The sequence below is a fragment of the Trachypithecus francoisi genome, unplaced genomic scaffold (assembly GCF_009764315.1).
Source record: "Trachypithecus francoisi isolate TF-2019V2 unplaced genomic scaffold, Tfra_2.0 Lachesis_group2, whole genome shotgun sequence".
Lineage (NCBI taxonomy): Eukaryota > Metazoa > Chordata > Mammalia > Primates > Cercopithecidae > Trachypithecus > Trachypithecus francoisi.
This window is the reverse complement of record NW_022681465.1, coordinates 172,863,350-172,877,484: the sequence shown is the minus strand read 5'-3', so window position 1 is coordinate 172,877,484 and position 14,135 is coordinate 172,863,350. Positions and strand designations below refer to the sequence as shown.

The 14,135-nt window shown below is 37.8% G+C and overlaps 1 protein-coding gene across 2 annotated transcripts in view; it reads left to right on the top strand.

The window, feature by feature from the left end:
* HSD17B4 (hydroxysteroid 17-beta dehydrogenase 4) overlaps positions 1-8,289 on the top strand; it is a 97,437-nt gene extending 89,148 nt beyond the window's left edge. For both annotated transcript variants that reach the window (XM_033181465.1, XM_033181466.1), the window contains exons 23-24: positions 2,397-2,524; positions 7,861-8,289. In XM_033181465.1, coding sequence (XP_033037356.1) covers positions 2,397-2,524; positions 7,861-7,950 — 218 coding nt within the window. In that variant the 3' untranslated portion in view covers positions 7,951-8,289. The remainder of the gene's footprint in view (positions 1-2,396; positions 2,525-7,860) is intronic.
* Positions 8,290-14,135: the final 5,846 nt, after the last annotated feature.

Genomic DNA, 14,135 nt, shown 5'->3' with positions numbered 1-14,135 from the left:
ACCCAATATAAAACATCTTGCTACAGAGAGAAAGCAGTCATATTTCTTTTCACTTGTGGAGGTCCAAGTGGACCCTGGTACCATTTTGTGAAGAAAGAGAAATTAGAGGATAAAAAGAATAAAGAAAAAATATTCTATCAGATCTTTTGCATCTGCCGTGTAACTCACATCCTTAATCATGGCACAAACTTTTATTTATAGAATATTCTGACCTCACCTTTATTTTCCTAGCGATTCTTCAATTAGGTTGAAAAGATGAAAAAGGATAGGAGGTAGAAGACTAAGTCCCTAAATTCCCTTTCAACAGAGTCTGTTGCTTGTCACAGTTATCTTACTGTATTATGGTCATTTATAATTGTATGTTTTCTCTCATTTGACTTTGGACTTAACCCTGAGAAATGGCTACAGTTTGTTTATGTCTAGCTTCTAGTATGGTCAATAACACATAATAACTAGCCTGACTCTGTATTTGTTGAATGAGTGTTAAAAGCCATGTAGAAAGCATAGTTTTAGAAAATAGTATGGCTGCCTTTTAAAAAAAGGTTCTGAAACTGATGCTTTACCTTTTATTAAAATAATGCATTTATTGTATGGATAGTGATGTTTATTTTTTATATAGTGTGAGTGAAATATGTAAGTATAATATGATACCAGTGAGATACTTCATAAGTAACTAACATATTTTATAGTATTTATTGCTATTAATTTCTAAACCCAGCCAGGAGTTGTTATAGTAAACCCTTTGTATCCTATTTTATTGTTCTAAGCAACAGTAAAAAATCAGAGAAAATGAAAGATGACATAAAGGCATAAGGAAGATAAAGAATCAGAGGATTTATGTGGCCTACAGAATAGTCTGCTCCTGAAAATTAAAACATAGGTACTCTTATCTGAAACTCCAGAAACCAGAAAGCTCTAAAAATGAACAGTTTTTTTCTCATGATTCACTGGTGGTGAAGCCTGACTTGAACTTACATGATGCTATCGATTGTCTTTAACTCACCTAATGTGAGTTAGACAAGTATAGAAGTAATATACTTGTTTATAGATTGTTGCACTGTTGGGGGCCATTTGTAATATGGAATACATGTTTTATGTATTATATTTCCTTCCTAAAATCTGATTCCAAATTCCAAAACACATCAGCCTGAAGCAGTTCATTCAGATAAGGAATTGTGGACCTGTACATGTATATACATAATTCTTGTAGAACACAAGTGTTAAGAGACATGGAAAAGGGTGCTCTCTGCTTTCAGAGAATGGGAGGATTGGTTCATTCAATGAACATTTGAGTATTTATATGCCAAGTTCTCTGCTAGGTGGAGACTACAAATATGAATAGACAGGATGCCTTTTATTTTTTTAAATCCATAGGAATAATTATTTAGAGGCAGTGTGTCAGGAAAGCTGAAATACTGGAGTTGAGGAAACAAAGGTTGTTGCACTGCAGAGTAAAAGGAAGACCTCAATTAAGGAAATGGTAATAATGAAGAGGAGAGGGCCTATATAGAACTATTGCTAAGATTGAATTGGCTAACTTAGCTACTAATTATGTCTAAAAAACAATAGGAATGAGAAAGAGTCAAAACTAATGCTGTGGTTTTGAGCCTGATGTGTGTGCTTGAGGATGTTGGCTGCGTGACTAGAAGTATGAAACAGATAGAGGAGGGGTTACACATCCTTCTTTCATGTGCTTTTCCATTTAACAAATAACTCCTAAGTATTTTCTCTTCAAGGAAGTACAGGGGATACAAAGACAAAACAATGTTTGTGCCAGCAAAGACCTTCTAATATTAAGGGAAGGCGGCATAAACAAAAACAGTTCCTTCTTTCTCTTGTAGTAGCCCTTTGTGGTTTGTAAAGTATACATCCTAATAGGATCCTCAGGGGTCTCCGAGTTTTCAGATGCCATGTTGTCATCTGTTACCTCACCCCTCCCTCATTGAATGCTGTAAAGTATGACTGAAATTGTTATGGACTCTTTCAGAAGCTTAGTTATTACATAAATACAGAGCTAAATATCAACAGTAAGATGCCTATAATGAATTCTGCCACTAAGAGAAAATGAATATAGTCTATTTCTTCACTTCTGCAATAAGTTTAGCTGTGATCTTATAAGTGTCTATAAACTCAAGGTGATGGTGGTGGTTGCAGACCATGACCTGAGCCACTACAGAACTGGAAGTTCCACTTCTTTACCTTGAATTTCTGTATTCCTGTATTTCTCTATTTTGCTTTTTTCTAAATGATAGATAATGTATAATCAAGAGAATAGTGTAGAATAAGTGCCACATTAATGTGGAAACTATAGAAATGTCTGCATTTTACTTGGTTTATCTTACCCTCATTTTGTGGAGAGAAAAAGATACACATTGGTTTCTTCCTATTTTTCCCAGCTATTGACCTGAAGAGTGGTTCTGGAAAAGTGTACCAAGGCCCTGCAAAAGGTGCTGCTGATACAACAATCATACTTTCAGATGAAGATTTCATGGAGGTGGTCCTGGGCAAGCTTGACCCTCAGAAGGTAATGTTCTCAAATGTTCATTTATTCATTGTGTTATTGTTTCCTCTTTGACAATTGCAGTTTTTAAGCTGACTCCCAAATTCTGATTAGTAAGCCGGATTTCTTACAACTCTGAAGATGACATAGTTGCTACTGATATTCTGGTTGACAGGTCATATATTTCTTTTTTAATGGAGTTTCAGCTGACACTTTTTAAGACTGAACCCACACCTATATTTTTTAATATGTTCTGTTATGTGTTCAACGGTGAAAAACCATATGATATTAGTAGATACTACATAAAATTAGACATTCCCAATATATAAGATTAAGAAATCATTGAATATTGGAACTAGAAGGGTATTTTAACATAATAGCCGATGTCTGTCTTAGGGTGAATCTTACAGGCATTTCAGTGGAAAATCATGATTAAATCAAGAGTGCCTTCTGTGACCATTATTTAGTTAATATTATTCTGAAACTTTTGGCCAATCCACAAATATAGAAAATTAAAGTAATTGATGTGGCAATTAGAATGGAGGAGAAGAATTTGTTATTTTCCATTTGTGATTATGTAGTTAGAAATCCCAAGGGAACTAACTTATTGATTCTTAGAATGAAGCAGTTCAAACAAATGGCTGAGTGCAGTTATTTAAGAATAGCTTTCACATAGGAGTAATGGGAATAAATGAGGAAATATACGACTTTCCTGTAGAGAAAGACTAAAAGGAATTGTAAAGTAGTATAGTAGGTAAAAAGTAGTCTTTGGCATCAGATAAAATCTAAATTTGAATCTTGGTCCTGACATCCAAAAGCCTTAATTTTCTTATTTGTAAAATGAGTTTAATAATGACAGTATTTACAAAGGCTTGTTATAAGAACTAAACCCAATAATATGTATGAAGAGCTATAGTGCTTCGCAGTGCAGTGAACCCTCTGTTAATTTCTTTCCAGGAATTTATTTAGTACCTACTCTGATTCAGGTTCTAGGTATCGGCTGAATTAAGACAAAACCCTACTGTATGGAGCTTCCTTTTAGTGTACGAATGCAAAAGAAATAAAATTTCAAGTTAGGGAAAAATAAGGCTGAGTACAGTGTTAAAGCAATGACCGGCAAACTTTTTCTGTAAAGGGTTACATAGTAGATATTTCAGGCTTTGTGGGCAAGATGGTCTCTATTGCAGCTCTTCAGCTTTGCCATTGTAGCCTTGAAGTAGCCATGCAGAATATGTAAACAATGGAGTGTGACTGTGTTACAATAAAACTTGACAGAAACACACAGCGGACTAGATCTGGTTCTCCAGCTGTTGTTTGCCAACCCTTGAGCGGGACTGCGACAGGACAGGGGAACTATGTTACATTGGGCTGTTTAAAATACCTTCTGGGGGTTTTCTAAGGTACCTGAAATGCCTGATGGAGACTTGAACAGAGTATCAGAATGAGTCATCAGGCTAAGGAAACAACGAGTACAAAGGCCTGCAGGCGAGGAATTTGGCTCCACTTGATCTTCTCTGAGTTCCATAGTGATAGAACCACCCCTCTGCTTGACCACTCCGATGAGAAACTTACTGGCATGTCAAACTTTCTGTGACCAAAATAGAACTTGTGATTTATTTTTCTCCCCCCGTCTCTTCCTTCTTAATCAGTGGCACCGTCATCTATTTACCCAAATTAATAAGCCCAGAAATGTAAACATTATCTTAGATTCCTTCTGCCCTTCTGTATCCTTTTCATCCTTACTTCTGTCTGATCTTTCTCCAAAATATATCTTGAATTCATCTTCTCTTCCTCTCTAGAGATATCACCGTGATACCAGCCTCCGTCATCTCTCACCTGTCTTACTTCCTCCAGTCTTGTCTCTCCCATTCAGTCTGTGGTTCTCCACCCAGGAGCCAGAGTAATCCTTTAAAAATGTAAATCAGATTAGATTATTTATGTTAGTCATTTCTACTACTTTCATTAATTACTGGTTCATATTTATCATCCCACTTGATAAAAATCTCCAAGGTTTCCTTTTGCATGTGTGTAAAATCCAAACTAGCTGGTACCGTGTCGTATTTGATGTTCCTTTCCCTTGCTCCCTTTTCCGGCTGCATCCCATGCCGCTTGCCTCGTCACCTATAATGCTAATTCTAGTTATTTTATTGTTATTTTGTCCTTCCTCAGTTCCTTCCCGTCTGCTTTTACTCCTTCAATGTCTATGCATTTGCCTTTTCTGGAATTTCTCCCCCTAGCTGTTTGCATGGCTGGCTTCATTTCATCCAAAGTAATTTCTTCCTGTTACATTCTGATAACAACCTGTTTTCTCCTTCATTGCATTTATAATAGGCTTTAATTATTTGTTTGCATTTTACTTTTTGACTCCCCTAGTTTAATGGTAGCTCTGTGAGAACAGGGACAGATAGTCAGCCTAGCCTAGAATGTTGCCCTAGTATACTGTAGACATTCAGTTAATACTCAGGTAGATTAAAGAAAATATAAAAGTAAGGAATGAAAGCTCATTATCAGTAGTTTAGGCTATCTAGAAATTAGAAACTTCTGCATGTCGGACCCTATAGTATATTTCCATAAATCGAGGGAAAAAAATAAAACGATGATACATAGTGTAATTCCAAAAATTCTGGAAAGCACTACTATCTCAATAGAAAAAGTGAACAAAAGTCCATCAATGATAGACTGGATTAAGAAAATGTGGCACATATACACCATGGAATACTATGCAGCCATAAAAAAGGATGAGTTCATGTCCTTTGTAGGGACATGGATGCAGCTAGAAACCATCATTCTGAGCAAACTGTTGCAAGGACAGAAAACCAAACCCTGCGTGTTCTCATTCATAGGTGGGAATTGAACAATGAGAACACTTGGACACAGGGTGGGGAGTATCACACACCAGGGCCTGTCTTGGGGGATAGGGAGGGGGGAAGGATAGCATTAGGAGATATACCTAATGTAAATGACGAGTTAATGGGTGCAGCACCCCAACATGGCACATGTATACATATGTAACAAACCTGCACGTTGTGCACATGCACCCTAGAACTTAAAGTATCATAATAATAAAAAGAAAAAGTGAACAAAAGGTATGGAACAGTAATTAATGAAATAAATAGAAATGACTAACATACGAAAGAAAAAAAAATTTTCCCAGTATCCAAAAATACAAATTAAAGCAGGTTATTTTTGCCTCATGTTTTCAAAGTGTAAGAAAATAGTATTTTTAAGGTTAGGATAAGATAATTTACTTGGAGCTGGAGGGAATATAAAATTGGTATAGGCCAGGAACAATGTCTGGTGCCTGTAGTTCCAGCACTTTGGGAGGCCAAGGCAGGAGGATTGCTTGAGTCCAGGAGTTTGAGCCTGGGCAACATAGTGAGATCCTGTCTCTATCAAAAAAAAAATTAGCCTGGTGTGGTGGCACACACCTGTGGTCCCAGCTACTTGAGAGTCTGAGGTGGGAGGATCACTTGAGCCCAGGAGGTTTAGGCTGCAGTGAGCGTGATCATGCAGCTGTAGCCTGGGTGACAGGGCAAGACCCTGTCTCAATCAATTAATCAATAGTTGGTATAGCCTTTCTGGAAAGCACAGTGCTTCCAGACCTTCTTCCTTGATGGCAGTTTATAGTCTACTACTTTTTGCATTGCATTCCTAGGCCAAACCATATACCTGACAGTTTCATTTATGAAGTAGTTCAAAACAATTAGTTGTTTGTGTTCAACCAGTATGACTGTATTTTCCTTCCAAATCAACAGCATTCCAAAGTACCCCTGAGAGGATTTGCTGAGATGTCCGGTGCATGGCAGTGCAGAGTTTGGAAACTGGCAATATGGACGTATCGTTAAGAGCTTTAAGAAATAAGAAAATAGATAGGAGGAAAGATTTATGTACAAAATTCTTCTGCTCAAAAATGTTCAAAATTGATATTTTTACTTCAAGTAATTAGGTGTTCTTGTTTTAGGTTGTAAATCTCTTTCAGAGTTTAGTACCTAGCAGGCAGGCCTAAGTACTGACTCTTTCCCTGCAGAGTTGCAGACCATCGTTTTGTTTGTTTGTTTTTTGTAACTGCATAGTGAAAGAAATCTTAGTTTTGAAATTCTGGTCTCCTGTTTGAATGAATTTCATTGTGACCGAATGAGCTCTCTCTTACCATTTCTGGAATAAAAAGTTGTCGCCTTTTCTCCAGTTTAGGAGGGTTTGCTTCTGAGACTAAGTGGTGCTAGTTAACAAGTATTGTTAACAAGCATTGCTGAGCAAAGAACACTTGAGTTTAAGCCCTGGCTCTACCTCTTGCTGGCTCTGTAGACTTGAGCAGGTTATTTAATAAGCTCTCTGAAATTCCGTTTCTCATCTGTCAAGCGGGGTAAGAACTGCTGATATGCCCACTTCAAGTTGACCGCGATGATTCTTAAGTGAGATTGTATTTGTGGAGTTGCTTTGTAATGCTAAGTGTGTATAGGTATCACTGTTTTTTCCATTTAGCTAGAAATCTAGAGGCTTTTTCACTTCCTATTTTATGTAAGCTGTAAAAACGATGATTGATTATTTTTATTTTACTGATAGGGAATTTGCGCTGAAGGAGAACTTAAGGAACTTGCACCAGTTTCTGTATCAGGTTAGATACAGAACTGCTACAGGAACCCTTCGTTTTTTAACACACAAGCTTTTGCTGCGTAATGATCGTGAATTAATACTCTCTTATCACGTCAAACTAAACTACGCACTGTACACATTATTTTATTTAACGCACACAATACAGTTGTGTTATTTAGGTACTGTTATGCGTTGTATGGATGAGGAGATTGATGCTCAGAGAGGCCACGTTATCTAAGCATTTTCTCAAGCTCACCTTGCTATTAAGGGGCAGACCTGGAATTTAACTTAGGCGTTCTGATGCTACAGCCGTGATCTGTTTACTGTTGTGTTATAGTCTCTAATTTGTCATTTCGTGGCTTTCTAGTTCATGAAACTGTAGTAAATATTTTAAATCTGCTTTTAAAAGTTCTGAATTGAATATTTTTATTAGGAATACAGTGTAGCCTTTTATTAATATGGTCTCAAATTCACATGTAAGAACCTAAAGTAAAGCCAGAAACGTAGGTTGAAACAGAACTCCCAGATCCGTGAGTTCAGATAAATTATTGTATAGTTTTCTAAAATACACAGGAGTCATTTTTTCTTTTTTAGATATCTAAAAAGTATGTGCTATCTAGTTATTAAATTGTCATTGCTAAATAAAAGTTGCCTTTGTTGTCCAGAATTATTAACTAAATTGTATTCAGCCTGAATAATGATCTTAAAAAAAAAAGAAACTCTAACATGGTAACAATTGGCACTCTTTTTCCATCCTCTCCTTGCAGGCATTCTTTAGTGGCAGACTGAAGGCCAAAGGGAACATCATGCTGAGCCAGAAACTTCAGATGATTCTTAAAGACTATGCCAAGCTCTGAAGGGCACACTACACTATTAATAAAAATGGAATAATTAAATACTCTCTTCACCCAAATATGCTTGATTGTTCTGCAAAAGTGATTAGAGCTAAGATGCAGGGGAAATTGCTTAACATTTCCAGATATCAGATAACTGCAGATTTTCATTTTCTACTAATTTTTCATGTATCATTATTTTTACAAGGAACTATATATAAGCTAGCACATAATTATCCTTCTGTTCTTAGATCTGTATCTTCACAATTAAAAAATTTCACCTAAGTCCAGTTTCCTTAGAATTTGCGATAGCATTGATAAGTTGAATGGAAAATTAAATCAATAAAAGCCTTTGATACCTTTGTTTTTTTGTGATTTTCTATTTTTTTATTTATTGATACCCGAGTTTTTATGTGAATTTGCATATATGCACTCATTTTTCACACTTTGTTCTGATAGTATTCTGTTTTAAAGCAAGAGAAAAGGCTTTGTGCTCCCAAATAGTTTTCTTTCTTCTCCCCTCCCCTTTGCTGGAAATTCTTTACTACATATAATGTTTATAAATCTACCAAGTATAGCTTTCTTGAATAATCAGCAGTCTCAAATCAAAAAGATGGTCACTAGCAAGTACTGCCACATCACTGTTTTCCTCAGCATTTAGCTCTGATGAAGTGTCCTGGGAGATGCTCCTTGGGTAAGTTGGCTGCAGAGGTGAGCAGCAGCAAGTGGGATGCAGAGGTCAGGGTTGGAGTAAATTTCAATCATGTAACACAGCTGAGGAGAATATGTGTGGGTGGCTAGTACGGGCTGAGTTTCCCAGGAAGCCGACTTTGAGATAGAGATTCATGTGCAGGAAGTTGACTTGGGAGGTGCTTTTAGGAGCAGTACCTGCCAGGAGAAGCAAAGGAAGCAGAGCTGGGCGGACGGAGACATTAGGCTGTGGTTGCAGTTACCATAAGGCCTGGACTGATCTTTTGGGTAGCTCGGAAGCTGGGATGGCCATTCAGAATTGTCCTGAGGCAACTGGTCATTGTTATGACCTGCTCTGCAGTGGGGTCATGACCTTGATCAAAGCGGCAGAGCAATTTCTGGAGTTGGCTTGCCCAGCAGTTGGGGGAATATGTCTTTTTTTTTTTTCCTTAGAACTTTTAAGTTCAGGGGTACATATGCAGGATGTGCTGGTTTGTTACATAGGTAAACATGTGACATGGTGGTTTGCTGCACAGCTCATACCATCACCTAGATGCTAAGCCCAGCATCCATTAGCTATTCTTCCTGATGCTCTCCCTCCTTCCACCTTCACCCCCACAACAGGCCCCAGTGTGAGTTGTTCCCCACCGTGTGTCCATGTGTTCTCATCATTCAGCTCCTTCTTACAAGTGAGAACATGCAGTATTTGGTTTTCTGTTCCTGCATTAGTTTGCTAAGGATAATGACCTCCAGCTCCATCCATGTCCCTGCAAAGGACATGATCTCATTCTTTTTTAAGGCTGCAAAGTATTCCATTGTATATAGCAACCACATTTTCCTTACCCAGTCTATCATTGACGGGCATTTGGGTTGATTCCATGTCTTTGCTATTGTGAATAGTGCTGCAGTGAACATTTGTGTGCATGGACCTTTATAATAGAATGATTTATATTCCTTTAGGTAAATACCCAGTAATGGGATTGCTGGGTCAAATGGTATTTCTGCCTCTAAGTCTTTGAGGAATTAGCACACTGTCTTCCACTATGGTTGAATTAATTTACAGTCCCCCCAATGGTGTAAAAGCATTCTTATTTATTCACAGCCTTGCCAGCCTCTATTGTTTCTTGACTTTTTAATAATTGCCATTCCGACTGGCATGAGTTGACATCTCATTGTGGTTTTGATTTGCATTTCTCTAATGATCAGTGATGTTGAGCTTTTTTTCATGTTTCTTGGCCACATATATGTCTTCTTTTGAGAAGTGTCTGTTCATGTCCTTTGCCCACTTTTTAATGCATTGTTTTTTTTTCCTGTACATTTGTTTAGGTTCCTTGTAGACTCTGGATATTAGATCTTTGTCAGATGGATAGATTGCAAAAATTTTCTCCCATTCTGTAGGTTGTCTCTTCACTCTGATGATAGTTTTTTTTTTGCTGTGCAGATGCTCTTTAGTTTAATTAGATCCCATTTGCCAATTTTTGCTTTTGTTGCAATTGCTTTTGGCGTTTTTGTCATGAAATCTTTGCCCACGCCTGTGCCCTGAATGGTATTGCCTAGATTTTCTTCTAGGGTTTATAGTTTCAAGTTTTTACATTTACGTCTTCAACCCATCTTGAGTTAGTTTTTGTGTAAGCTGTAAGAAAGGGGTGCAGTTTCAATTTTCTGCATGTGGCTAACTAGCACTTGCAGCATCATTTATTAAGCCTATTAGAGAATCTTTTTTCCATTGCTTGTTGTTGTCAAATTTGATAAAGATCAGATGGTTGTAGGTGTGCAGTCTTATTTCTGAGTTCTCTATTTAGTTACATTGCTCGATATGTCTGTTTTGTACCAGTATCATACTGAGGAATATGTCTTTCAATCCTGAACGGGGCTTTGTAGAACTCAGCACACTTTATTTGAGGAAACAAGAATGTAAAATCAGGGATCAGGGGAGGTTTCAGAAATTTCGAATTGTGATACTTAGAACAGTGATGGAACAGTAGAAGACTGTTGCTGATTTTAATGAGTGAACAGGATAAGTAGAAGGCATAGAAAGAAATTATATTTTTGGCCATTATGGCTTTGTCTCATGAACTGTATAGTATTTTTAAATTTAATTCAGAGTGATCTGTTGTTATGCCCATTGAATTAAAAAGAACAATGGCAGTATTTTTAATGTTGGTCTATTGTACTAAATAGTTGTTTCTGTTGAGCTTGGGAAAGCTTTAGTGTCCAATAGAAATAGCATATTAAAATTAATGCCACCGTATATTATTGAAAGTGTTGATTATATACCCTAGATACCTAAAACTTAAGGAAGTTATGTTTTAATTTTCTTACAGATCTCTGTCAATATTAATGGTCAGAGAACTACTCATATCCAGATTTGGCAACTTATTAGTCATGCTCTTTAACCCTTCTGTAATACTTAATATTGTCAAATGTCCCATCCTCCTTTATTCTTCTTACCTTTCAGTGAGAAATATATTAACTTCTTAATGAACTTGCTAATCTGACTTCTACTTGTCTCTTTTGTGATTTCCTTTGACTACCAGTGAAGTTCATTTCGAGAGGCAGTTTCCCAGGCTTTTACTGGGATCTTATTCACATGGGCTCCTCTCCCTGAGCACATCCCCAAATTCCAGACTCAGGAGGAAGGCAGGTGTTTAGCATAAACCACCTTGTTTGTACAGACATGGCACAGAGAGCCACTCAGTGAGGAAATGGTGGGGAGCGTCCCAAAATTTAAGTTCCCAGACACCAGCCGGGGGTCAGCCTCAGAAGCATATCTGTCTAAGGCAGCAGGCTCAAGGTCTGCTTTGTTAGCTCTTTTTCTTTTTCTTTTTTTTTTTTTTTTGAGGCGGAGTCTCGCTCGGTCGCCCGGGCTGGAGTGCAGTGGCCGGATCTCAGCTCACTGCAAGCTCCGCCTCCCGGGTTCCCGCCATTCTCCTGCCTCAGCCTCCCGAGTAGCTGGGACTACAGGCGCCGCCACCTCGCCCGGCTAGTTTTTTGTATTTTTAGTAGAGACGGGGTTTCACCGTGTTAGTCAGGATGGTGTCGATCTCCTGACCTCGTGATCCGCCCGTCTCGGCCTCCCAAAGTGCTGGGATTACAGGCTTGAGCCACCGCGCCCAGCCTGTTAGCTCTTTTTCTACACTGATAGGATCAGCCCCAACCAAGCCACATTGCCTAAGAGCAAATCGGGTGTGATAGCAGGAAATTTGGAGGTCTGGAAAGCCAAATCCCAAATATCCACCCCACAGGTTCTTTAGCTCTCTTACTTTGCTTCTTTACCTTAACATCAGGTAAACTATATATCCCTAAGCCTTCCAAGTGTCGCCTGTGTGAGACTGAGCTCAATCGATCCTAGTGGAATGATCTCTGACTTCTCACAGAACTTTGCATATATTTTAAAGCAAACAATAAGACAGTTGATTTTTTTTTTCCATTGGGAATAAATAGATTTGAATAGTATTACCCCAGCATTTTAACTTTGCCTGATAGGTCAACAAATAAAGCAGAAAAACTATGATAATCCAGTTCCACTGAGAAATTCTGAAGTTCAGAAACTTCAAAAGCTGACAGTTATGGAAAGCGATTTTCTGAAGAGAAGAACATTTTAGGTCAATGTGGACTTAAGCTATTTTTATGAGGGGAGAGGAGAGAAAATAACCTATTTTTACAATGCATAAATAGGCAAAATACAGAAATTGCAAGCCTTCGCTAAAAATGAGTCTAGATTTATATTACATGTATACATAGTATATTAGCTGAAGTTGCCCAATTAAGTGATTTCTAGACATTAGGGTTAACATAGCTTAAAAAAAAAGATACCTGAGATTGCTGAGTGTTGAGGCACTAAAATTCAAAATGTAACCATATAAGATGTGTTTGTAGCTTCATTCGAATCCATCTTTTAAGAAGCTTGGTTATATAACTTTTAAGCCCACAGCTCACAAGAATGGAAAAATAGTCAAGTAGAAAGAACCATGTGTTGTTGCAGGGAGCACTGGCTGGGGGGAGTTTTTGTAGGAAGCGTGGAAGAAGTCATAAAATTAACCCAGAAAACAGACTAAAAAGTATTTGAAGTGAGGTTGAGCAGCTCTATACACCTTAATCTCTTGAAGTTACAGGAGTGTCAGTAAAGAACAATGATGGGTTAAATCAGAGGTCAGCATATATTTTCTGTAAAGGGCCACACAGTAAAGATTTTAGGCTTTATGGGCCACATTTGGTCTCTAGCATATTTCTTTAAAAAAAAACAAAAAACAAAACCTAAAATTGAAAAAGCCATTCTTAGTTTGCTAGCTGGACAAAAAACAGGCTAGAAACTGGATTTGGTCTGCAGGGTGGGACCTGGATATGTGTGCTGAGAGCCACCGGCTTAGAAAACAAAGTTTTCGGCTATCATCTTGATTTAAAAAAGAAAATTATTATTTTTTTAATTTTTGTAAATTATTTTATTCCATGATGATTTAGAGGGACTATCTTCAAACCAGTGCACATATTTCATAAATAATATCTGGCCATTTTCTCACCAATTGAGTAATTTGTTCCACAATAAGCCACCTCACATCTTTCAGCAAGAAATACATTAAATTTAAATAGTAAAGACATTACATAATGGATAAGGACACAATTAAAATTTGCTTTAAATATTTTGGGGAGAAGACACCACACTTCTACTCAATGAATAGAAACATTTTTACAGTCCAGAGGTCTTTTATTTTTTTAACACCTACTATGCCATGAATTCATAGGGAATAGGTTCCAGCAACTCAGGCTCCTTCCCATCGGTTCTCACGCAGTGTGCTTCGCTGAGTGGAGCAGACTGGCCCTTCAGTTGAACCCAGGTGCCTTTCTCTTTGGCTTCTTTCTTTTTCTGAGTATTTTCCTTCATGCGTTTCAGGAAGCTATCTTGGCTCTTGGAGTGCTTGATGTGTTCAATACGCATATTAATTATCTTGGCAAGAATCTTGCCCTTAAGTTGTTTGTTTACAATAAGGCCAACAGCATACCAGGGAATACTGTAGACTCTTCTAGTTTTGCCATGATAACACTTGTGGGGCCTTCCATTTTGAACAGTACCCCTTCCCTTGATGTCTACAATGCCACCTTTCTTATAGATTTGCCTATACGTGGCCAAAGGAAGAACTCTCTGTTTTCTAAAAGGCCTAGAGAACATATATCAGGTGCCTCTCCTCTTTGCCTTTGTGTTCGTCATTTTGGTGAATTACTGGAAGATGGTGGTTCCGGCCGAAAGAACTGTCAGGAAAAAGATATATAAATAGACATGTCCTAAAATCAGAGTCGGGGACTGTACTGAGTGATACAAACATGCTGGAAAACCTGAGTCAGGGATGGTGTTCAGGGACCCTAGCATACTGACGCATGAGGTTGTGCTCTAACTCATGTATTTATTAATATTCTAACACTCTATTACATGATTTCTCTTTTCTTATCTTTCTTGTGAGGTTTTTGCCATCAAAAAAGATAATACAATCTTTTTTGGCCATAGGGCTTTTTTCGCAGAGGGC